The sequence below is a fragment of the Corvus brachyrhynchos genome, unplaced genomic scaffold, assembly GCF_000691975.1.
Source record: "Corvus brachyrhynchos isolate BGI_N302 unplaced genomic scaffold, ASM69197v1 scaffold70, whole genome shotgun sequence".
In the NCBI taxonomy this organism is placed as follows: Eukaryota; Metazoa; Chordata; class Aves; order Passeriformes; family Corvidae; genus Corvus; species Corvus brachyrhynchos.
Window position 1 is genome coordinate 2,565,676 of NW_008236217.1, and position 26,508 is coordinate 2,592,183.

Consider the following 26,508-nt stretch of genomic DNA (forward strand, 5'->3'; position numbering starts at 1 on the left):
GGAATGCCAGCGAAATGGACACATGAACAGCATACAAGGGGAAACTGTGGTCACCGTAAGCATTCCTTTATGTTAAAAACTGTATCTAACCATGTCTCTAACAGCTGCGGATGATAGCAATTCAAACATCAAGGTTTGTGGCTACCAGTGTGGGAATGTGGATGGGAAGTTGGGTCATATGGGAACTGAGAGCTTGTTGATTAGTGGCAGCATGACTGGAAGCCTGCAAACCCTGCTCAATCCCAGACCTGCAGGTTCTCAGCTGCTCAGGAAATCAAGTTCCCCTTATTTATGGCCCAAGACTAGATCAATGCATTGGGGACCTTGTGGTAATTTTAAATTCAGTTCCTTCGGTCAACTCCAAGTCTCTTTTATAGCTGAGTCACTTGGTTTCAAAGTGTTGTTTCCAACTTCTTGCAGGGCTGTCTTCCTGTCCCACGTCCTCCCCAGTCCCACCCTACTTGCATGTGCACCCGCTGTCCCACTCCTTGCTGTCCCACTCCTTGCCATTCTTCCCCCCTTTGTCTCCACCTCACTTCCTTCCATTTTGCCTCTCCACTGCCTTCACCCTTCCCAACTAACCCTTTACTGTCACACTCCAGACTTCCTTAAGTTTTGACCAGTTTCTTTTCCAAAATGGGAAGTGGTAAACCAACCTACTACTACACACTGTTGTCTGGTAAAAATCCTGTCACTTTATCTCCTCCCCTTTCTACCATCTTCCTTTTGTTTGTCTTGGCTGCCCTTTTGCCTACTCTTAAACTGCAAACTCTTTGAGGGCAGTGCCAGAATCTGGTCTGGATTCTATAAAGCACCTAATATGCTAAATATCATAATAGGTCCGGTTTATTTTCTTCTTTTTCTTTTGATTTTTAATACTCAGCGAACATCCAAGTAAGCAGGAGTTTAAGTAGACAGACATATGTGTCTTGTCAACAGGAAGTTTCTCTTGCATAACTTCTCCAGCAGTTCTGGAAAGCTAAATCTGGGTGCATTTTTCCTCACTGAAAATTAACAGTCAGGGGAAAAAAAGAGAACCTGTAAAGAAAAGCCATCTCTGAGAAAGGAGATTCCAGAAAGGCAGATGATTTTTAGCACGCAGAGCTGCCCTTGTGAAACATCTGCTATGACGTAGTCCTGTTCTGGCTGCAGACCAAGCGTATCAATAGCTCCATAGAGTAATGGGATAAGAAATGGGAAAATTGCCACTGCTTCTTTAGCAGCTTGTTTTGCTGACAAATGTCTGTCACTTTTCAAATAGCTACAGTGCAATTGTTTTTTGGGGAAAATATTTCCTTTAGCAGGCGGTTTGTAGGCCATTAGCTACTTCCCATCTGTGCTGGTGTTTTAATACACCCCACATACACTTTGCTCCTTATTAGAAATTATTCACAGCTTTTGATTACAGGCAGGCAGCCTGAAATTTAGAAATCATGGATGCCATTAAAAAAATTTCTCTTGCCTTACTGAAAATTTAAGTCTCAAAATCATTAGAACCAGTACATACTTGTTGAAAGAGCATCTACTTCTAAAGATTGCTTGGGAAAACAAAGTACTCTTTTTAGACATCTGTAGTTTTAAAATAATGAATGACTGTATAAAAGCAGAAGCTGACTAAAGTGGTGGCCACTGTGTGCTTGTTCCACGGCTAGAGGCACACTGTCACTGAGCCAAGCAGTGCAATGTGCTGGAATTCATCTCATCCCTTTTCAAATGGTGCGATGAACATTTTTTAATTCCCCCGATAGCTGCTAGGACAGACAAGAGACAGACCTCTGTTTAATATCACACACGTTGTCTAATAGTATTTGCTTTCACTTCACACACTTACACTAAACAAGCAATGACTTGCAGTAAATTTAGTTGTGCCAAAAGAGACACAACCACACTGTAGCTGCATCAACTGAAATGCTAGATGTATGCATCTCAGGGACGGGGTGAAACCCCAAAACTGTTCCTTATTAGCAAGTATCCTCCTTTCTTTCCCCTCCTCTCATCAGAGAAAAAAGGTGAGACGTAAAAACGTGGGTACTGTTGCAGATTTGTGCCAGGGATATACTCGCTTTGTCATCTGAATCCTTTGCATTTTTTTAATTCAAGAGAGTCACATGAAGTTTCTACCCTAACTAGTTTTCAGACTTCACAGAATAAAGTTAAGGGGAAAGAGAAAAGAGATTCAGGATTAGAAAGTGTCCACTGAAGTCTGAATATAGGAATGGAGAGAAATTTCCAAGTGAAGTCCTGCACAGTGGGAAACTTGCACCGTAATTGTAATTTACCACTTGGGCTGACAGGCAAAAGGACCAACATAGAGACAGTGACTACTTTTCAGAATTTATTGTAAAAAATAGTATTAAACAATAGGAAAAATGCCACTCCTTGTTCAAGCCACCACATATTGCTTTATGTGGAAACAATGGAAAAATTTGACAGAAATGTATTTACCCATTCCTATCCATATATCAGATGATTCCAGCTACTCAGGACATGCTCATGGGAAAAATATTGGCAGTATCACAGCATATGGAAGTGGAAATAAAAAACATGCAGTATTTTCAATTGCAGTTGGGAGGCCTATTTCCTGGAGTCTAGAGATCATGTTGTTTTATCTGTTTTCCTTTAGCATTATGTACATTATCAGACTTTCATAACTTCAGACACCAGCATAAAGCCCTGATTTTTTGCCAACAGTGACATACCCTCCTCAAAGATAAATGTGGAAACCATAATGCCTGCCTTACTTCTGTTTGCAATTTCCTTTCCACAGGAACATGCACATGATATAGTTCCTGCTAACATATATTTAAAGCTTGGCTAGCCCTTTTTCACTTATACCAGTTCAACCCCAGTGGAGGTCCTCAGGGCAGCACAAACAATGGAGAACAGACTTCCAGCACTGCAATCCATTTGTTCTGGCCAAAAACTGCTTGTCCTAACACCAAATTACATACTCTGTATGAGAACTTCTTTGTCTACAAACAGAAGTATGTCAGATTCTGCATTAAATCATATTACAAAAAATGTAAAACAATACATTCCACAATTATTTTTTGTGGATTTTCTAGCTCATCTCAAAACTGTGAAGTACCAGTGTTAGCTCAAACAGAGCTCAGTTTTAACAGAGACCCAAAATAATGGGTGCACAATAGTATTCACCTGGTGCAATTAGCTGCATTATCAATTGGCAAAAAGTTGACTTAGTTTCACACTTTAAAGCATTAACCAGAGAAAACTTGAATTACATGGCACTGTTGAGACCACCTCAGTTTCAAGTCAAGGGATGCACTTACACACAGGTGCATTGTTGTAGGTATGACATGAGTATTGAACCCAAATACTCAGGAAATGGGGATAACGCTGAGTAAGAGCACCTAACCATTTTTTTTCCACTGCTGTGCTTGATGAAAACTTGTAACAACAGCTTGAGGTGAGGTGATGCAAATGACAGTCACTGGAGCAGAGTGCAGTGGAAATTTTGGTCATTCTGAAAGAAGATACAATGGAGCAATACAGAAAATTCCATAACAAGAGGCCAAAGTCAAACATTTTTTCTCTTGCACACCATAAAAAGTATTTTGGTTACAAATTACCACTGCAAATAGCCTTCTCATAGATAAAACTAAAAATGTCTCTGCCTAAAAAGCTTTGAAAAGGGTCAAAACCCCACAAACCATAACTAAAGACCTTTCTCTAAGTCCTCTTCCCTTCTGAGTTGCAAGAGCCTCCTTATTTTAAGGAAGACCCTCCTCTTGGTCAATCAATTCCGTTTTGGTGGAGAACACATCAGCCAACATGTGCTTTGGGATTTCAGATCCCCGTACTTTCAACGTGTAGCAGGCATTCTCTACTTTTGCCAGACTCTGTTTCAAGGTATAGAGCTTCTTTGAGACTTCGTAAGGTCCGGTGTTGCCAATGAAAGTAAACCCATCGTAAATCTGCCGCAAGAACTGGCTCAGTTCAAAGGGCGTGTCTATGTCCCCGTTCCCAACGCTGCTGATGCACAGCCGCATCAGCTCTCCCGTCAGATCAGCCACTCCCAGCAGGTAATCCACGGGTGTTACCTTCAGGCTCCAAGTATGGGGCTGTTTATCATGGGCATTGGAGGTCTGGGGACAGAACAGAAGAAAGTCCAGTACAGAGAACTGTGACAAAGCCGTCCGTAATGGTTCAAATACACAAACTCATCTAGCATAACTGGAAATTTAAAACATTCTGGAAAATTAAGTATGATAAACATACCCTAACTCTACCATCTTTATTTGCAAACAGAATTATCACATCTCTGTAGCAACATTTATTTGCAGTTGCTTGGGGTTTTTTTTCATCTGACAGATCTTGGCCTGATAGATTTTTTCCTAAATGGTCTGTCCAAAGCTAGCAAATCAATTAAAAATAGTCTGCATTATGAAAACAAACCATATAATTTTGTAATACTGTCTTGAATTTCAAAATATATTCTCTACAAGAAGCCATAGTCTTCTCAGATCTGTTTTTATCAACTGAGCTTATTAAAAGAGCAAACAAAAATCTTAATGAAGTAAACCCATTACAAAGTTACAAGTTTGCTCCTATATCCAAGTTTCCAATACTTTTTATTGCCATAATATTGGTAACATGGGAGACAATGCAGGTTTCTGTGATGCCATGATGATTTTTGCCTTTTCTTTTATATACCTTTTATATAACTTTTATATAGCTTTTATGTACCCTCAGTGTTCTTAACATGCATACTTGTAATTCCTAAGTCCGATAACTTAACATAATCCTAATATTTTATTAAACCAAGAAACCAAACATCCTAAAGGCATCGCAGTTGGAGGCCAAAAAGCCCTATGCTATCCTGAAAAACCAAGGTCCTCTCTAAAACGCATCCTGTAAACTAAAATTAAGCCCATCCAGGAAAAAAACTCCTCAAAATGAGAAAATATCATGCTAATCATTCAAGCCTCTCATTGGGAAAAGTTTCATAAATACTCTAATTTGCAAGATCTATAAATTGTATATGTGGTCTATCGTATGGGTGCATTTTGGCGCATTCCACCTTGGCGAAGTGGTGCACCATAAGGATCCTTATTAAATACCGAAGTAAGACCCTTTTTTCCCTTAACTGAGTCTGGCTCTTAATTTTTAAGATCAGGAAAAGGCAACGTCTGTCTGTTCACTTGTTCCCATAATATGCTATCTACCCAAATTGACAGATCTGGTCAGAGGCATGCAGACTGCAGTTAACAACTTCATACTTTGTTAAAACAAGTGTGCCACAATGGACTTGCCTCTGGTAAAAATAAATTAATTTAAGCTAAAAATCAGGCTTCTCTGCAAATATCTTACCAAGAGAATAAAGAAAGAATGAGAAGTGCTTTACAGCAGAATCTCTTCAGCAGAAGCAGACTCAGGAATTTATGTAAAGTAGCATTACTGTAGACTGCACCTCGACTGCACATGCACTTCTGTAGATTGCTACCAAATCACTGTTGTGCACTGCCAACAATCAAACTGCACCCAGTTTACTGTGGTTGGTGACAGTAGTTTGTCCCTACGAGCCCTTTAGGGCAGGGTAGGAGTAGAGGCAAGTCAAGAAACAGCAGATATGGTATTAGGGCTAAGGTATGATGGGACACCAGCTTGTCCTCTGAAAGGAATCAGCTCCAGGAGAGTTACAAATGACGAAGCTAAGACACGTGCAGGGTGTTTTACACAAGGCGAATACAGTGCCTCCAGTGACTAGTTCAATACCAGCAGTAAGATTTCATTTGTGGAGTTCATCCTGCCTTGGTTTGTCTCCCCCAACTTCTCCAACATCACAATACCCCAGCAAGTCTTACAGACACTCCCAGGCACTAAAAATCCATCCATTACATTTGTTACGTAGTATTTCACCGGCCTGGATCTTTCGCCGTACCAGAAAGAGTTCAGTTTGTTCTGAATAAAAAGGATGTGAAATTTATAAACTTGTATCCCACGGATTTAGTTTACTACTTATCAGAATAAAAAGCATGTTTTGAACAAGTTAGTCAAAGCCCACATGTATATCTAATCCCATTCCACGAATTGGCCTTATTTAATCAGATGCCAAAAATGTGACTAAGCCTTCTTGCTGCATTTCCATCCCAGAAAGATGTTTGTCAATTGAGAAAAGAAAAACTTTTACCATGTTTGTTGTTTCTTCTCTGTCTTCTGCTGTAAATATTAGTTGTTTGTTGATCTCTTCAACACTAATCAAAGATCGTGTTTTGATAAAATACTGAAACGAAACTGCCTCAACATATTCTTGAAGTCCTGCAAAAACAGCAGAATTAAGCTAATGCTTCAACTTTCCAGCAATGATCCATGCTCACAATTATTTGTTTTTTAAGAAATCTTTTAAGTGAGACTATTTGAACGTTACCAGCAGAAAGTGAAAACTAACACAATCCAGAAATAACATTGAAACATAATCTAACATAGTGCATTTCTGAAGTATGAAAGTCTGACCGAGCACACTGACAAGCAAGTTTTACTCCAACTGCATTTTTCATGCAGAACCTTCTATAATTTCAATATAAAGCATCATGGTACTCTCAGAAACATACTGAACAGCAGCTCCCCACAGTGTTCCCAAGCACTCATACTTGGACCAGTATTGTTTAATATCTGCATCGATGTCATAAAGTGTTGGATCGAGTGCACCCTCAGTAAATTTGCAGATAACACCAAGTTGTGCAGTGCAGCTGACACACCTGAAGGATGGGATGCCATCCAGAGGGATCTGGATAAGCTTGAGAAGTTGGGCTCATGGGAATCCCATGCAGTTTAACAAGAGCAAGTGCAAGGTGCTGCACCTGGGTCAGGAGATTCTCAGTATCAACGCAGGCTGGGGGATGAACAGATTGAGAGCAGCCCAGCCCTCAAGAAGGACTTACAGTAGATACTTGTTTAAAACTGAATTTCCCACTTCTCCATTTTGTGGGAATCAGGCTCCTTAAAATACACAGGCTTGGTGAAATTAATGTTCAAGACAAAGCATCTGTTGTTACAAATCACTCCAGAGCAAATAAATAAATAAATAAATAATCAAACAAGCAAACCAGACAGGACTGTGATGTCCAATGAGAGGACTAACAGGTGATCCTGCTTTGGCAGGAGGGTTGGACTAGGTCATCTCTAGAGGTCCTTCCCAACCCTAACTGTTCCATGATTGTAAAAATATAGGAGCGACTGCTCTGTCCAAAAGAACTTACACTCTACAATTAAGGCCTGCAGGGGGACAAAAGGAGTCGATGTGTTGGCAAGGGAATAAAAGGCAGGATAACAAATGTAGCTTATACCAGATTTGTATGCCATCTACAGCTACCTGCCACAATTACCTCTCACTTCCTACTTAGCAGATGGTGATTTTATTATGCATTACAGCAAAGGTGAGATCTAAAAAAAAAGAGTTTGAACATTCAGAGATTTCACAGGTTGTCAGCTTTTCCTTATGTGCAGAGAGCAGATTTGGGGGAAGCATGTAAGAAAAGTTCATAAGCAGCAAGCTGAAGCTGGCACTGTTGGTGGAAAAAAAGGCAGAAACAAAGCTGGAACAAACAGCCACGGCAGTACTGAGCTAAAAAAAGTTGTAAAGACAAAGTCAATGCCTGTGTATATCTGACCCATGAACAGCGAAAGCCCAAAGAGGACATTAAAGGAACAGACACATGACAGAGATGGCTCTAGCAGAGCTATTCTGAGCCATTTTAAGGGGATGACTTCACTTCAAGAGAAGCAAACAGGTATCATGCTGCAAGAGGGCCAGGATTAGACAATAGTTTTGTCAGTGAGAAAATGAGGATGCAACCAAGGGTACCAGAAGTAGAATCCTGTTTCCATTAGAAAATCTTAATCCCCTCAACTGACCTGTACCAGGGCCAGGGCCTCAGCCTATAGAAATATGCAGGAAGAAGCAAATTTAGACTTCACCTGGATCAAAGAAATAGTCTAAATCAAAAAGAAGAGAACATAGATTTGAATAACAGACGAGGGTGGAAATACCTTGAAAAACTAGCATAACCTCAAGGGGTAGGAGGCTTTCCATATTACAGTCACAAAAGTGTGATAAGTGACCTGCATTTTTTTTCCTTTTAAATATGTGTTTGAGCAGAAGCAACTCAGAACAGCAATTCAGCCTGCACCCTTTATAGTACTCCACAGCAGCAGTGGGAAAAGCAGAATAAATATGCAGCAACCAAACTCACACTCAGCACTGCTGTTCACAAACCAGAACATAAACAGGGAGCTGGCAAGGCCAATTAAACATCATAATTTAATCAACAGAATTCAGGTAAAGCATTCTGAGCACAAGCAATAGAAGAATACTAGATAAAAGCTACTCAGGATCTGTTAAGATAAATAACTTCAGAAGCTGCAGAGAGGTAGATTTCATCACTCACTCCTTCCCTGACTTACCTTCTGATGTAACAGGACCAGTAATTCATTAGGAAATTTTGGCTTTTTCTGTAAGCTACCAGATACAGCAGCAATCAACATGACAACATCTGTGAGAATCTCTCTCTGCTATCTGTGGAGAAGACTATCACACATGAAGAATCAACTTGGCATTTTCCACAGCTCTCAAGAGAGATCAAATCAGCCCTCAAACCTTTTGGTAAACAGTTTTCTCGATCAGTCAGATCTCCCACTTTCAACTCACTCCACTTTACTACTTCACACATTTTTTGACCTTTTCCAAGTGTTTGGCTCCTCTGTTCTTTCATCTTTATGTACTTTTTTATGTGGGCATATTTATATGTATGTACACACATAGATCTTTGCTTCCTCCTGCCATCCCACCCTAGCTGACATGTTCCAGCCTTGTGCTCCTTCCTTTTGTTTAACAACACCATGTGAATGTTGCACACAATCTGCCATTTACTGTCACATTTTCACAATTAGGGAATCTATCTCCCACTATTTAGTAAGCCTTACAAAACTCATTTAAAGTTACCATTACAAATAGACTGGTAACAAATCCTGTTCAAAACTATTTTGCAAAAAACATTAATATTTTACTTTTTTCTTTTTTTTTAGTAAGTCCTTCTTCTAGAAGTAGCTACAATATGACATTTCAATGACCCAAGACCTTGAAATAGGGTATTTCCATGTGCAGGTAGAAGGATGTTTAAACACGTTATGTTTTAACTTAATGGTAGGACATCCGCTATTTTCAGCAAATAATTCCCAAGGTGAAAAACCCCGTCCCATTTCACTACACCATCCAACAATACCTTTCCCCTTATGCTCTTGTTTTGGATTTATTCCAAAATTGGCTTATTTATGGACTGAGCTGCCAGTAATGGAATAGTTTGTAAGACTGCCTTTTATGGGTTTGGGGTTTTTTGTAGTACACGGTCAAAAATCCCAATTAAAAACACTGTATTATTTTTACTAGTACCTCTTAAAATTACAGATGTAAGGTAAAAAAGTAACTGCTTAAGTATTTTGATATTTTATTTCATTTATTCCATATAAACAGCTTGTACTAGACAAGTGACAGTGACCCAGTCTAGCAGCTCCCTTCTATGTTTTAAATATTTATTTTCTACATAAGAACTAGAGAGCTACACTGAGATATCTTCTGAGCATGTATCTATAAAGAAAGGAGATTTTTCTGCCTGAAAGCTTGAGCCCTTTTTTGCCAGCTGGTATTCAAGACGTTTTTCCTTAACTACATATGCAAGCTCTGAGAAAGAAGAAAAAGTAGTTTCTCTTAGAAACTTAGCAAGAAATTAGGTTTCTTAAATAAAAAATGATTTTTAAAAAGTCATTGGTGCACTCAATCCAAAAGTCAAGTGAATGCACAAGACAGAGGAAAAGCTAGTTCTGTTTAAAGAATGAGTAAATAATAGAAATTACTTAATTGCAGGAGTCATATTAGGGTAAACAGAATCTAATTCCACCTGAGATGTGCATCCATGCATGCATGCAAGTTTCAAACCAGAATGACAGACCAAGTAAGAGGTGAACGTTTCCTCCTAAAATTTTGTTTCCTTCATTTCCTCCTTTAAATCTCGGTTCGACAGTTACAAAACAGGTTCAAATAGATTTCATGCTTCTTGGTTGTGAAGGTCAGCAATGCCAGTGCCACCTGCCATCTTCCCGAATAAGCAGCTTCTCTCCCTATTTCTTCTCAAACACATTTCATTTCTCATCCTTTGTCCTGTTTCTCTCTATCTTTCTGTTTAGAGAGGAGCCTGTGCTGATGGTTAGGACACAAGCAGATAGAGACAAGTCTGTGCTCTCTCACCCAGCTCCTCCCCTAAGCCGTGCAAAAAAAAGAATCACAGGCCAAGAGCAGCCACTGGAAAGATGGTAGGAAGATATACACAGCAAGTTTCTTCCAGGATCACTGTATGAAGGGTGGGGTACATTATTTACAGGGCGAGTCATGTGAAACTACCCACTTGCTGATTCATTACAAAACCAAAACAGCACCGACAAGGCTCTATCTTATCCTCAAGTTTAGGCTGGCAAGTAACATTGGCATTTAAAAAAAAAAAATCAAAAACCAAACACAGAAAAAAACTTCTTTCTCCTCCCCCAAAACCAAAGAAGGCACAACAAAAAAATTCCACCACCAAAACCTAGAAATCCCCACCATAACCCAGAAAAAAAAGAGTCATATCCTTGTGGAAATCCCAAACAGAGAAATAATTCTGCAGAATAAAGGGAGCATGGTAAAGTTAAAGAACTCATTCCTAGAAGCATATGGATGAATAAAGGGGAGAACGAGTGAAATAAGCAAACAATTAACCAGGTACATCATCGACTGAAACAAGTACACACAATAAATTAAGAAGTACTAATACAAAAACAAAATCCAGTGTCCTATTAAGAGGAAACTGGTAATTCACACCCTAATCTATTCCTTTAAAGTTCTCTTCATACTTGACAATGATTCCCACGATTCACAGGTCTTTTTCTGGGCAGAAGGGGTAAAAACTTATGTAATTAAAATAAAGCTGAGGCTATGAAACAGTCAAACTGTTTTCTTGATTGTGAGCATGAAGTCAAAGGTTAATTTTACAACATACACTGAAAGAGGATAAAGCCAGCTCTCCTCACAGACAGGAATGTTCTGGACATCCCATTGTGAAAATGGCTTAAAAGGGTAATTCCAGTCAGGGATGGATTTTATAAAACCGTACTAACAAATACAAATAAAAGTACTAGAACAAAAGTCTATATGAGCTTACAAATTTGGACAAAAACATCTGTTTCTATTCTCTGAGTAGTAATTCAAAAGCTGAGTAGGTTCACTATTATATCAATAATTAAATTCATGTAAATTTTTTCTATAAAGCCCTGAATGCTTTGTTCATTAGTCAATTGCTACTTGACACATCCACGACCATCAAAAAATTCTGTTCTCTTCTAGCTGCATGTGTTAAGTGATGTATTTCAGATACTGAAGTGTTAATATTGTTTGCACTTTGTTTAAAGCTGACTACACACCAAATTCAGGGAAAAGGTAATACCAAGATTAGTCAGTTTTCCCAAAAACCACAGAAACAAATTTAGGTTCCCTATCAGACAGGTGGCTGTGAGAGTTAAATTATTTCTCAAAACAAACACAAAAACCCTTCAAAGAACTGCAAAGAATATTTTAATCTCTCATTGCAGAGAACATGTAAATCAAGCCTTTTTTATATTGCTATTAAAAACACATGGACATATGACAAATGACAGGCCTTTTTGCAGATTAATAATTGTGGGTGAGAAATTCACAAACTTTTATTTTCCTTCTTCTTGGGGACCTGAAGGATGTACCATGGTTACTTTTGTTATCAAGGTTTTTGTTCTGAAGTTTGGCGTTTTATTCCAACTCGCCAGTCCCAAACATAGTAATTCTGAAGAGCACCCAATGTTCTACACGAGTTCTTAAAGAAAACTATTCCTGTGACAAGTAGTCTTCCTGATCTCTTTGACTATCCCCAACTACCTTCTAATTAATACAGAGTTTTAAAAGTCATTCAGTCAGATGGCAAATTTTACACTACTGACAGCCTTGAGGGCAAGTGTTCAAGATACCAAAGAAAGGAAGCTCTGACTCAGCCAGGATGTTCACTGATCAAAGAAGAAAGAGCACCTAACACAACACAGCTTCTGCAGTTCAAAACACAGTGAAAGTTCTTCTTAAGATGATGTTGTTTCCATGCAACAGACCCAACTCACCAGCACATTAGAAGAACCAACAGTGGCCATTTATCCTCATAAACACAGATCTGCGAGATGGCACAAAGGTACTTCACCACTCGCCAACCTCTACTTCTCACGTCGTGACTACAAAACAAAAACTGAACCACGATGTGCTATCCTGGTCCTTTCTCGGAATGGAGTTCCTCTGTGACACATTCTCCTGTGTGATTTTAAATAAACAAACAAAAAAGCTTCATAGATTTTTTTCTTTTAACTTCTCTTAAGTTCCAGCTGCACTTGGCTCCTGCAAAGGCTGGAGAGATCTGGTCTGTGAATGGCTAATGTCAACAGCTGCAGTGTTGAAAAAAATTCCTGAGCCAGAGCACAAGGTCTCCTCCTTTTGCCAGCTATGAAACTGAATTTATAGACAAACAATGTTGCTGGTTTCAGGTTGTCATGTGAATAACTGCAGTATTTGTCGTAATAGTACAGCAGGGCTTTAGGACATTTAGGTCTTAAGATAGAAGTAGGAAAATACAATTTTTGTGATCATGCATCTTTAAAAGACTGTACATAGCTTCTCTTTGGCCTTATGCTGCTCTGAACGGCTCCCGCTGAATTTACATCTCCTTCCGGGATGAGCTGATAATCAATTCTCACATAGTGCATGCCTAGTTTGTTCATGACAGAATTTGCATTCATCTTCGCAGGTTTGTTTTAATTTTTTGTGTATGAACATACAAAACCTGAAGCAGAAAATACAAAATGAAAGGCTTTGCAGTTGCTGGCTTTTCCCTTTCCCTAGAAGAACCTAGGAAAAAGGCATGAACCAAAAATAATGAAAGGGTAGTAAAAGGCAACGAACTGAAGGTATCAAATTTCAAATAGGCAACTTGCAAAATGAAAAAAAACCAAACCAGTTTGACCAAGCGAGGATATGAGTTCAGAGAAACACAGAAAGTAACAAAACAGAAAGAAGGAAATTAACAAAACTGTATCTAATAACCACTATCTTATTCATTGCAAATTCCGTTAATTTTCCAGTATAATCAGGAAACTTTGTTTCCATTTCTGGCATTTTACCCCTCACCTACAACAGCAAAGAGATTAATTCTTCAGTTACATCCTGTTCCTGTGTTACTATGTTTTCCCACCATCTTGCATAAACCTGATTGCTTCCTTCACAGACAGCTTTCCTTTCAAGTTTTAGGTGTATTTAGGTCTTATCCTGGGTGAGACATTTACAATTCATGATCCCTTCCTCCTGCAGTACAAAGCCTTTCCTTTCTATTACCAACCTACAATTAAATATGCCATCCATTTTAACTACAGTTTTTAAACTTTCTCAAGGAAAAAAACAGGTGTCCTACTTATACTGTTCCTGATGTGCAGAACAGTACATTGATATTATATCCTTGATATTATGTACCTTGATATAATTTCAGAAATACACGTGTGTTTACAAAGGTAGAACAATTTCCGTATGTTATTTTCATATTTTGAGTTTAAAAGCTAAGGGGGAAAACGAAAAACAAACAAAAAAAACACCCCTCCCCCCCAGAAAAAACAACCAGGTAAACACAGAAATCGTTACTGAATAGTTCCTTTAGTTTGCATTCTAATTAAAATCCTTCATACAATACCCAAAAAAAAATGTTATTACTTAAATCATCAGTAATCTAAAGCTGACCTGCTTGGACAGACCCCACTCATCTCCACAGCATTTCTTACAGCATCCTGTCTGGTGGTCCTATATACTGCAGTTAAAAAGTGGCATTCTAGTGCAACTGAAGTGTTTCCTTTTCAGCCACACAGACTTAACTGGCCTTGTCCAATCGAGCAATGCAGCTTGTTGCAGTATCTTACAGGCCTAAAGTGACTCTAAATGGCATAAGGCAGGAGACAGAAATAAGCTCCATTATATCAATCTCTCAGAACACAAATAGTGCCTGCACAAGAAAAATGATGTGTTAGACTGCATCAGTGCTGAACTTTTACACAGCATTTCCTGCATCATCATCAGCAGAAGCAGCCACAGAGCAATAGTTTTGACAAGGTGCTGACATTTTACAGCCTCATCATCTAATCCTATTGAGAGCAAGTGCAGACATGATAAACAGCTAATGAGCTTCCCCGTGCATACCACTCCATTCGCCACTGCTGCAAGCACAGGCACACAGCAAAGGTCAGCCAACAGTGCTCTACTTGCATCTACCATCATCACCCCATAGCACTCCACTTAAGAAGCTCCAGAAGAATTACAGGCTCCCCATGCAGTATTTTGTCTTAAGGGGCAAAAAACTGAGTAAGTCTTCAAATGGCTAGAAATTTAATTTAACAAAGTCATGTTAAAAAGGTACTCCATTTAATCCCACACAACACCAACCTATCAAGCAATCCTTAATTTTCCCTCTGCATTACACAAGTTTTGCATTTATGCAGAGTAGATTTAGAACATGCTTTGAATAATTACATACATCCTAACATAGAATCATAGAATTTTTTAGGTTTTAGGATCACTGAGTCCAACCACTAACCCAACACTGCCAAATCCACCACTAAACCATGTCTCTTAAGAGCCACATCTACATGTCTTTTCAATACCTCCAGGGATGGTGACTCCACCACTCTCCTGGACAGCCTGTTCCAATGCTTGACAACCCTTCCCATGATTAAATTTTTCCTAATATACCATCTAAACCTCCCCTAGAGTGACTTGAGGCCATTTCTTCATGTCCTATTGCTTGTTACATTGGAGAAGAGACCATCCCACATCTGGCTACACCCTCCTTTCAGGCAGTTGTAAAGAGCAATGAGGTCCCTTCTGAGCATCCTTTTCTCCAGGCTAAACACCTCCAGCTCCTTTGGCCACTCTTTATCAGACTTATGGTCCAAACCTTTCACTTGTTCCACTGCCCTTCTCTGGACATGGGTTCCAGCACATCAATGTCTGTCTTGTAGTGATGGGTCCAAAACTGGATACAGAAGTTGAGGTGCAGCCAGTGCTGAATACAGGGGGACAATTACTGCCCTGTTCCTGCTGGCCACACAATTGGTGATAGAAGCCAGGATGCCACTGGACTTCTTGGCCACCTGGGCATGCACTGGATCATGTTCAGCTGCTGTCAAACAGAAACCCCAGGTCCTTTTCTAATGAGCAGTTTTCCAGTTACTCTTCCCCAGCCTGTAGCATTGCATGGGGTTGTTATAGCTGAAGTGTAGGACCATACACATGTTGCAGAGCACTTCTTTCTTGTCTTTAAGTCCTGTACAGATCTTTTCTGTATACTGTTGATATCTCCCTCAGTAGTTGAGAGTTAAATATCTATATATATATAAACGCTCAAACACTTATATATACAAATAAAAAATCCTGAAAAATTTCTTCCTTCCTTTCATAAATCCATACAATCTTTTCCAGTCCTTTTCTTGCATAGTGTCTCTCAACAATTTTAAAGAAAGAGTACATATTTCCTCACAGGATATATAAGGTATACACTGCAAAGTGGGCCAAAGGAGCAGGAATTCTATATTACAAATAGTAAAGCTTTAAAAATATCAACAAAGCAGAACATTCTAACATAACAAATGAAGAGCTCTGCATTAAAAAAAGACTTCATTATTTCAGTATCTCTTTGTTTGCTTGTTTAATCATCCCCTGGGACAATCTGTACTGTTAAGAAACGTGTAGAAAACAGTCATCAGTTTTTGTTGTTGTTCAATTAGTGCTATACTCAGTGTTTGAGCTCATGCAAGTGTCCTTTGGGGAAATGTCCTGCGTGCCATTAGCACTATTCTTAATGAGGGAAAGCATGAAACTCCTTTAGTGCTCTGCCAGAATTGTTTTATCTTCAAGTCAAAAGAACAACTGTTTGGAGTAACCCCAAAAAAAGCATTTAACAATTACAAGTGGCAAACAATATTCCCAAGCATAATACTCATAGCATTCTTCTATTTATAGGCTAACAGTTATTATACTGAATAAAATATGTATTAGGCAGCTTTATTATGCAGACAATCATGATTCCCCAGTTCAGGCTGCTACAGTGGTTGCCATTATAAGCTCCATTTTGAACCCTTTTACTCCTTCTGTGAGAGGTAGGGTGGGGAACAGGAGGATGTTTCATGTTTGATTTCAAGACAAAGGAGAATATTTTTAGGAAGTTTGAGGTTAATTAGACATGCTGCTTTTGAGATATGGGACATAGGTGTTTCTTTATTCTTTTTGAAAGAAAAAAGCAGTTTAATGGCAATGTTTTTGTTCATAAAATGCTTTTTAACTAGTTCTCCAGAATTTCTTTAAAATACAAAATCAGAGCTGAAAACTAGGTTAAAGGAAGGTCAAGACTTACAGCCCTAGGAAATATATAAAGACAAAAGATCTAGCACTCTTCTTAGCTACATTTATTTTCAAAAAGACATGCAAGCTTTTTGCACTGAAAAAAAAAAACAAAGCAACAATTAAAGAACACTAGGCTTAGAACCAAAACTAAAAGCAACATTCTTAACTCTTATCACTTCCCAATTATAGTTCTTCATAAACAGCGGCAGGCAGGTGGAATAAAGCACTCTCTCCCAGTTGCTCTTCACCTAACTGTCCCCTCATTCTTCCTGTTTCTAGGTTTTCTATCTCAGCTTCGTAATTCTGACATCAAGCATCTTCACATCTCTGGCACCTCCTTGATCCCAGCTTCAGCACGATCAAGATCTACAAGTCTTGAAGGCTGCATATTCCTTTTTTTGCCATCCCAATGACTAACTGGAGAGTGGAGGATTTAATGAAGGTAAGAGTAAAGGTCTGGCTGAAAGCTAGCATTTTATACTTCTTATGCACACAAGCTCATTTACACAATGCCTAAAAGCATTCCCTGTCTTCCCAGTGACACACAGGTATATTCTAACACTCCCTCACAAAACATGCACCATGGGCACCAGCTGGCATCCAGAGCAGGGCAACAAAGATGACGAAAGGGTTGGAAGAAATGTGCTATAAAGGAGCACATTAGGATTTTGGGCTTGTCTAGTTTGGAGAGGACAAAGCTGAGGGGCAACTTCATTGCTCCCTACAGGTTCCTGAGGAGGGCAAGTGGAGAAGGTGGTGCAGGAGACAGATCTCCTGTCCCATCCACTGATAGGATGTGTGGGAATGGCTCTAAGCTGCATCAGGTGAGGGCATTTATTTTGAAAAGGAGGTGAAATACAGGAATTGGCTTCCTAGAGAGGTGGTTGATGCCCCAAGCCTGTCAGTGTTTAGAAGACGCATTTGGACAATGCTCTTAACGACTTGCTTTGACTTTTGGTCTGCCCTGAAGTAAGCCCTGTGTAAGACATGAGTACAAGTCAACCTGAGCATTGTTTGTCTTGCAGATTACATACATGTATTTGCTGCTGATTTATCAAATCGATCTTATGGACATTTTTAAACAAATAATTCAGGGCAAATCTTCAGCTCTCGTCAGCTGAAGAAGTTTTGCCTAAACACAGAAAGATATACACAATTCCAAATATGTTAAAAATGAGATTGATAGACACAAGACACTTTTATACCATGACTAAGATGTCAAAGAAGCAGTTACATATTTTAGTCATGCGTTGCCATAACCAAGGCATACCAATTTTAGGTAATATTCAGATTGTCAGCAAAGATTCAGCAAAGAAATATGGTTTGACAGCCAAGAGTCATGAATGAACTGGGATTTAATATTTCAAGAATGTTAGCAAAGACTGCTGTTTACAGAGAGGAGCAGAAAAAGATGCAATTGAAACACACAAACTGGTTTAATGCTTGTAACAGAGAGGCAGAAGCACATTCTGAGCCTAGAAGAAAGAAAATGCTAATCTAAGGATTTAAATTCATTAACTTTATCAACTCAAAATCACTTTATCACTCAAAATGGATAATTTCATAAGACAGTCGCTCCCACTCTCCTCTTAGAAATTATAACCCTTCAGGAGGGGTAAATGAGTGTGCTACATATATTCCTCCCTGTCAAAGAAGAACAGCCAGTACATTTGTTAGAACTACTCTCAACTTCATTTTAGGTCAGGGTCCAAATTTTTCTAGTTGTAGACTCCCATTTAAATCTTCCTTTAAACTGTAATGAATCTGTAGGACAATAGCTTCTCTAATACCAGAGCTAACTCTGCTAGTAACAAAGATTAACCTGAGTCCTGATTTATAACCACAGAAATGTAACAAATTCAGACCTGCAGCATGAAGAGGAAGTATTGCTACAGAAAGAGAAACTAAGCTTAGTTCAAAACTGCGTACTTTTCCTATTTTAAAATTATTTACCTGGAGATATAGCTCTGTGGAACTGATACATGTCTTCTCCAATCAGTTCTTGTGCAACCTGCTTGATCTTCCGTCGGACAGCATCTAGCTTGACTTCAGATTCACTTAGTATTTCTTCCCCATTGGGAGCACTGCAATCATAAAACAGAAACTGAAAGAGCAGTTTCCAGAACATGAGCAAACTGTTAAAAAACATTGCACTTTTTCTTTTACTGATCAATACATTTTTACTGGCTTCAAGAAAAAGCAAAACTGATACTAGAATGAGAAACAGTTTAACTTTCATAGATACCTATTGCAGATTCTGAAATTCTGTAGATTGTTACCTAGAAAATAATCAACCACCCAGAGTTCTGGTAGCATGATGTTTATTCCAGACTACAGTCATGATTATTGTTTAAGTAAGAAAAAGGAGAAACACATACAAAGGCTTCAAAAGATATTCCAGAAAACTAGCAGTATTTACAGAAGTCCTTCACCCTCTTAAAAAAAAAATCAGTATTGCAAAATACAATACATTATGTACTTCTACATGTGATTTTTTTTTTAAGGAAGTAGTTACGGACTATGTTGTTCAGGAACAGCTGAAATATCTGACTCAAAACCACAATATATACTTGGCATTTAAAGTTTAGTTTATCTAATTTCCTTTAAACTTTCTCCTCCCTTGAGCCCAAATAATCCATGGTATATTAGTTTACAGTCTCTTTAAGGAACTACTGATTGATTGGTCTCGAGAAAACATTTAAAAGCAAACAGTAAAATTTACTGAAATTAAAGCCACAATAATTGCAAAAAGCAAAGAAGGAAATACAAAATACAGCATGGAAAACTTCCACTCTCACAAAAACAGGAATGTCTTATAAAACAGGAATCTAAATTCAGAGTAATGAGGAGTTTTTTGTTGTTGTTGTTTCCTCCACCAGTTCCCAGCTACCTAGCCTCTGCAGTGGGAGTAGTTATTTACAGTCAAGGCTGTAGAGGTTACTGGAATTATCACAATACCTCTTTGCAGAAGTAAACCAAGTTAAAGAGCAGGCAACTTCATAATCTCCATTTATAACTGTAACTATAAATAGCTACTACTTCAACATAAATATATTGATAGGTAACAAAATGTAAATTAAAATAAATGAAATTACAAAGAAAAGGGAGAGCTGTTAAAACACGCAAGACCAGTGTTTGTCATGTACAGCAAACACTTTATAGAACAGGCTGTGCAAAGCCTCAAATTTTCCTGTTGCTCTTCTAGTTTGTTTCTGGCTTCCAAAGATTGCTTGAAGGCTTGTGAGAACACAAAACATATAGAAGCTCAAAACTTCACACAAAAGCCTATCCAGCTGTAGTATTTGCATAAACAGACCCCAGGTCACCTCCTATTTGCATTGATGACCTCGGGTGGGGCTGCAACAACCAAAACGGTGATGGAACTGCCCGGGCAAGTAACCTGAAGGAAGGGTGCGTACTCCTCTCTCCCAACTTGCTGAAAGCTGGAAGGCTCTCATCTGTTGCTTACTCTACGGCTCTACACTGGTTTAACAAACCAATAAAACCAACCCAGAAACCTGAACCAGCATCTTTTAATTCTCTAACTGGAGTGTGCATTCATTAGCTTGCATCCACCCTAAAGAATGTTTATGGGAAGTTAATTAAATTCCTCTCAACAGAACATTGCAGCTGTTACTCACAGACAACACTGCAAGGCAGACTGTAGGTTTCTACCAATATTTTCACGCTCAACGTGACTCACCTGGTGAACCTGTGGAGCAGAAATATCGTTCTTTTGCTTTCAATAGTTATATCCCGACTAAGCTTCACGAGCCGTTCGTATTTATCGTGCCTGGTGTCAAGCTCCAGCTGGAATGCTGCCAAGTCAATCATTACAGCAAAAGCTCAATCATCACATGAACACAGCACAGGGGAAGAGCAAAGCACCTGTGCTGCACCAACTCCTTACAGCCCCCAGCCCCACCAGCCTTGTCCCTGGGCGCCTTTCCCCAGGGTGGACTGCCCCTGCCTGGGGCATGGCTGCAGAGGCCACCACTGCCTGTCACCTGCCAGAGCTGCAAAACTCATCATCAATACTACCTTTGTTTATAAAGTCAGGTTGAAGTAGACATCAGTCCTGATGATGCCTTAAAGCAGCCTGAACAATTTTTAAGGTAAAATACTTGGTTTCACTAATAAAATCTATTCCACAACACTGTTGTTCTGGAAATGGGACTGAAAATTTCACCCAAATTCAGCAAGATAAATCAAAAAATAAAACCCTACCATCATTTGTTAATAAGATTCACCAGTGCCTAAACCAATCAAATAAAAAGCATCTGGCTAAGGCACATATACTATTCAAAATGCATCATTTAGTTAGAAGAAAGGTTGCATTTCACATCCCAGATAGACTTGGACAAAAGTTGAGTATTCTAATATCTCTAAGGATGAGATCAATTATTTAAAATAAGATTTCTGACTTGCTGATGTTAATTCTCTCTAACTACAATGAATACAGAGAAGAGAGGAAGCATATCTGGTTATGACAGTCAAACATTATGAATGTTTCACAAATACCATTAACATTTTATAGATCATTATTCTAGTAAATAAATCACTAATAGACGCTTAGAAGAAATCAAACAAATTTCCTATGTAATTGTCTGAGGTGTCAAAGCCTCTGTGCAAGAAAATGCAGGAAATAAACTAAGAGGTTGCATTTTTAAAGGGTCTGACAAGTGAGTAACCTTTAAAAAAGTATAGCAGTTCACTGGCAAACAAGGTTTAGAAGACACTAGAAAAATAGTTCTGTATTTCTCATTGCCTTGGTAAAAACTTGGTTCCTCTCATTTTGTTCTGTTCTCCCCAATCTTATTCTGAAACTCTAAGATAAGTCACAAATGCTTCTGCTCTCTTAATTCTTACTCATGTCTGTTTGGTGTGTCTCTTTCAAATTCTGAGAATCAATTCCACCCTTGAATTATCACCAAGAAATTTTCCCTTAGATCATAGTGAAAGGAACCTGAGGAAGGGTGATTTCCCTTCACAGGATGCCACATATGACATTTCCATGGACCATTTACAAATGTCATCTACTGGGAAATTCACTATTCTTAACACCTGCAATTATTAGCAACACCCCCAGTCTTTTCTGGATAGTTGTGGCTTTTAGACTTCTATGTTAGGTTTTAAACCTGTTAGGGACTACTGTGAAGTGCTTTCTATTCTAAAGTAAACCAGACAAATAAAATAATCTTTAGCCTAACAGGATGCAAGAAAACCTACTGTATTGTGTTACTGCCTAAAATTGCAAAGGATTAGTACCTGGGGGTTCACCAAGCTAACACATCAAAACCATACCGTAATTTCCTACATACATGACACTGTAATGTCTCATTTAGCACTGAACGTAAAGACTCAGACTCCAATGATAATTTTGGTGGTGCAAAATCAGACCATTAAAAATGACACTTACTAAACCTTAACCCTATAAATCAAGGTAGCACCCACTCTCTTTATCACTGAGCTGTCATATTTAAAACATATTTCCAAAAAAAGGTGTAACTCCTTGGGTTTTGACTCATTAGACCATTCTGTGATTCTCTGATTACTACAGAAGACAATTTCTCATTATTTTTTTAGAAAACTTTGGTGCAAATAGATCGATTCAAGCACATCTTTTTTTCAGAGATTAAAAAGAGCAAAACGTGTATACCCATTTAAGGCCACACATTAACGGGGCAACCCCGGTTGTGTGTACAGACCAGGAATGAGAGGCTGAAGAGCCGTGCTGCAGAAAGGGCCCTGGGGGTCCTGGTCGATGGCAAGTCGAACATGAGCCAGCAGTGCCCTGGCAGCCAGGAGGGCCAACCCTGTCCTGGGGGGCATCAACCACAGCATCACCAGCCGGGCAAGGGAGGGGATTGTCCTGCTCTGCTCTGCACTAGGGCAGTTTCACCTCAAATACTGCGTGCAGTTTTTTGGGCAAAACAGTACAAAAAAGATCTTAAGATCTTAGAGAACATCCAAAGGAAGGCAATGAAGATGGTGAAGAGTCTGGAGGGGAGCAACAGCTGAGGTCACTCAATTTGTTCATTCTGCAGAAGAGGAGACAGAGGGCAGACTTTCAACATCCTCATGAGGGAAAGAAAGCAGAGGGGTAGGTACCAGTCTCTTCACTCTGATGACCAGTGACAGGGTTCGAAGAAAGAGCCTGAAGTTGTGTCAAGGGAGGTTTAGGTTACGTATCAGGAAAGGTTCTTCACCCAGAGGAACAGGCTCCCGAGAGAAGTGGTCACAGCAACAATCCTGTTTTGAGTTCAAGAAGCAACTGGACAATATTCTCAGGCACATGGTGTGAGTCTTGGGATGTCCTACACAGAGCCAGGAGTTTGACTCGATCATCCTGATGGATTGGTTCCAACTTAGCATATTCCATGATTCTATGATTAAGTTTTTTAGATTCAGACAACATACACAGAAACAGTGCACAGCTCTGGTTCACCTTATACAACCTGCTCAATTATAAACCATCTGGAGCACATATTTTCCTAATGCTTGTGCCTGACGGGGAGACAAAGACCACCAGCGTCTCTCTCTGGGGCAGTGCACTTAGTACTGCACTAAGCATTTTTGCAATAAATACAAAGAGTGATCTCTGAAAAGCTTTGAAGAAACCATGTCCCTTAAATTATTTCTGAAATTAACCAAATACAAATGACTGGATCTCATGAGAAGGGAGGGAAACAAGCTGTTTTGAAGTGGAAGTAATAGCACTTTATGACAAACTGATATTCATGAGAGCAAAAAATTAAAGTTGAAAGTACAGTTGCACTACTTAATTCAAGAGCAAGCGTGTATACAATATTCAATTTGAATGATAGAGTGGTTTGGTTGGAAGAAGCCTTGAAGATCACCCAGTTCCAACCCCTCCTCCCATGGGCAAGGACACTTTCCACTAGACCAGGTTGCTCAAATCCCCCTCCAACCCAGCCTTGAACACTGCCAGGGATGGGGCATCCACAGCTTCTCTAGGCAAAGTTCAGGGGTCATGGTTAATCATCTGCCAAGCTGATTTACACAGAAAAATATAAGCACCCATTTTAAAAAAAAGCCAGGAAGTTATATGACACTGAAGTAACCATCTAAAGCAGCCAGACAGCTTATACTTCACCCTTCTTAGCTTCATAAAAAATACCTAGCACGGGGAAAATTTTACAACAAGAATAAATCTGTTCCCCATATCAAATCTCCTTCCCTCTTGTCAAGACTTCTCATTTCTGAAGGTCAACTTTGCTTTCTTAGGGGTTGTCTAATGAGAAATTTAAATTTACTGGAGTTTAAATCTGGTTTGGTGAAAAATCTTATAAAAATAATTTGGCTGAAGGGAAGTTTACATCTGCCTATTTAAAGAATCTCAAATATATGTTAATATTTAAAAGGCATTCAAACTGAACTAAGTGTCTACATACAGGTCTATATTAGTTAGTTGAAGTCTTTTTTTGAAAAAGTGCAGGTATAAACAAATATCAACTCTTTAAAACAATGCATCCAGATTTACACTAAAGTAGCTTAGTCATCTGTGCACCACAGCCAAGGTCAGAACCTCCTCAGTTTCTCAAAGGTCACCACCTCCTCCTCTTGCCCCTGTGGCTCAGGTTTTGTATTACACCTCTGCAGATCCTACAGTTTTCTGCCACCAAAGGGCCCGGTCACCTTTTGCCTGGCTGAACACTTGTGCACTGTGCTCGGCATCAGGTTCAGCACAAGCAAGGAGGGCAGGTGGAACAGCAGGTGGGATGGAAACGGGAGCAAGTCATGAATCAGGTGGAGCCATGCAAAATCCCACCCCCAGGACTTCACCGCACAAAATGCAGAACACTAAGCCCTAACTGTATGGAGTGTGAGTCCAACTAGTTTCTCCCGCAGAGTTTATTCCACTAATAATTTCCTAGCAATTTCTACACTGCGTTTTTATAATCTGGTTTTCCAAATGCTTACTTACATTTAAAAGACGTCATCAAAGCTGAGGGTGGATTAACATTCTCTTTTTCCTCTCTTCTTTGACCATGTGGAAAATTGTCATGCTTTCGTTTTCTGAACCCACCTGATCCTATTAAATAGAAGAGACACACAAAAAAAGCAATACTTAAAAATATAGTTTTTGTCAGAGCAGAAGGAGCACCAGAATGCTGTCTTCAGAGCATTCCTGACCGCAGTCATATTCTACAGGACTGAATAAGGTAACTGCATGAGCCTTATTATCAACTCATGCCAGCTTCACATTATCATGTTACTTTTCCTACGACATTGCTAGTGAAAATTAGAAAAAAAAATATCCATTTCAATGGATGAGTGTGGCAGGATCCTGTGTCTTTTTTTTGGTAATGTCTTCAGGTCTTCACACCCTTTTATGTTTTCTTGCTTTAAGCAAATGGTTGCATGGAAATCCTTGTGTGAACAAGGACCTAAAGGATTAGACATTTCTTTTCCTTCCTTTTTTAAACTATTCTAAATATTCAGTTGAAATTAGTCACTAAACCTGCAAGATTTTATTACTGTGATTTACATCATGGGTCTTCAGTAACCAGAAAAAGAAGCAAGGCATAATTTAAGCAGACTATCCCTATTCAGATATGTAGGTTTAGTTCCTGCAGTGTAACTTCTTAGGCCCTTACACTCTACTCATTAACCAGTTTCTTCTCTGAATGTAGCCGCTCACTTCAACTGCTTTGTGTGCCTCTTCCTTAACCCTCCTTTTCAGACCCACACCCAGAACTCATCCCTTTTGGACTATCTATTACTCCCAATTTATACCTTGTATTTCTACCTTTATCCTTCCTTCACCTTGGACTGACTCATTGTGTCACCCACGTGTCACCCATGTGTCCTCTTTCTCTCTCCCTCCTTTTGGTGACAGCTGGACACTCTGTTCCTTACAGAGCCCAAAATTTGGCAAACTTGAATACAGGCATACCTTTTGAATACATGGAGTTCTCTCAATTTCCTTAAAAGAAGAACCAAGGGAAGCTACTTAAAAGCTACACATGAACACTGGATTTTAAAATGTTTCCGCTTAATTGTTTATTATCCCAAACCAAAACCAGAAGTGGGCGTAGCTACTTTCTTGAAGAGGAAACTGAAAATAATTTTTTCCTTATTTTCTGTTGGACGGACATGAGTTCAGGGTTTTGTTTTTCCTATAGCAGTTGAAAACACTAAATGCATCCCCTGAAAGAGTGCTGAAGGGAGATCTGTGTGATTCTTGGTGATGTTAAGCAATAGGACAAGAGGCAACAGGCAGAAACCAATACATAGGAAGTTCCATTCTTCCTGAATACGAGGAAGAACTTCTTCACTGTGTGGGTGACCGAGCACTGGAACACATTGTCCTGAGAGGTTGTGGAGTCTCCCTCACTGAAGATGTTCAAGAATCGTCTGGACACAATCCCGTGCCACGTGCTCTAGGATGACCCTGCCTGAGCAGGGAGCTTGGATAGATGACCCACTGTGGTCCCTTCCACCCTGACCCGTTCTGTGACTCTGATTCTGCGACTGCCAGGGCTAAGCCAACACACAGGCAGCAGGGCAAGCTATGAAAAATATGTATTTCACATATATATTAGGTAATATACATAATATGTTATACATATATATATATATGCATAAATACACACACTATACTCAACAGCTAGCACAAGCGCTTTACAGGCCTAACACACTCAGCTTCCCTCTGAAGAAGCATCTGCTTTTCCAGCCCCAGGGATGCAGATTCCTACAGCCACATTCTCTGGCGCACCCGGACAGCCCCAGCGGGAAGGCAGGGCACCCACGAAGGAAAGGTCAGTGACCCCCGGGAAGGAGCGGCCTCTCAGTGAGAGTTTCACGACGCAGCCGAAGGGCACCGCTGGGCACGGCAGAAGCTCCGCACCCTGGCCTCCTCCGAGCCGCGGGGCCTCCCCCCGCTTCAGCCGGCTCCAGCTCCTCACGCCTCGGTCTCCTGAGGGTGGGAAAGGAAGGGAAGGGGAGGGAAGGAGACATCACCTTCCTTGCTGCTCATCCCGGTGCCG

The 26,508-nt window shown here is 39.6% G+C and overlaps 1 protein-coding gene across 1 annotated transcript; it reads right to left on the reverse strand.

Annotated features, from left to right (window-relative positions):
* Nucleotides 1–2,322: 2,322 nt before the first annotated feature.
* Nucleotides 2,323–26,502, reverse strand: TSNAX (translin associated factor X). The gene is made up of 6 exons (XM_008643287.2): nucleotides 26,483–26,502; nucleotides 24,444–24,551; nucleotides 20,199–20,313; nucleotides 18,449–18,579; nucleotides 6,152–6,279; nucleotides 2,323–4,106 (listed from the first exon to the last, which is right to left on the reverse strand). Exons 1-6 carry the CDS (start codon nucleotides 26,496–26,498, stop codon nucleotides 3,732–3,734), a joined length of 873 nt encoding a protein of 290 aa, XP_008641509.1. The 5' UTR covers nucleotides 26,499–26,502; the 3' UTR covers nucleotides 2,323–3,731.
* Between the last annotated feature and the right edge of the window lie 6 nt (nucleotides 26,503–26,508).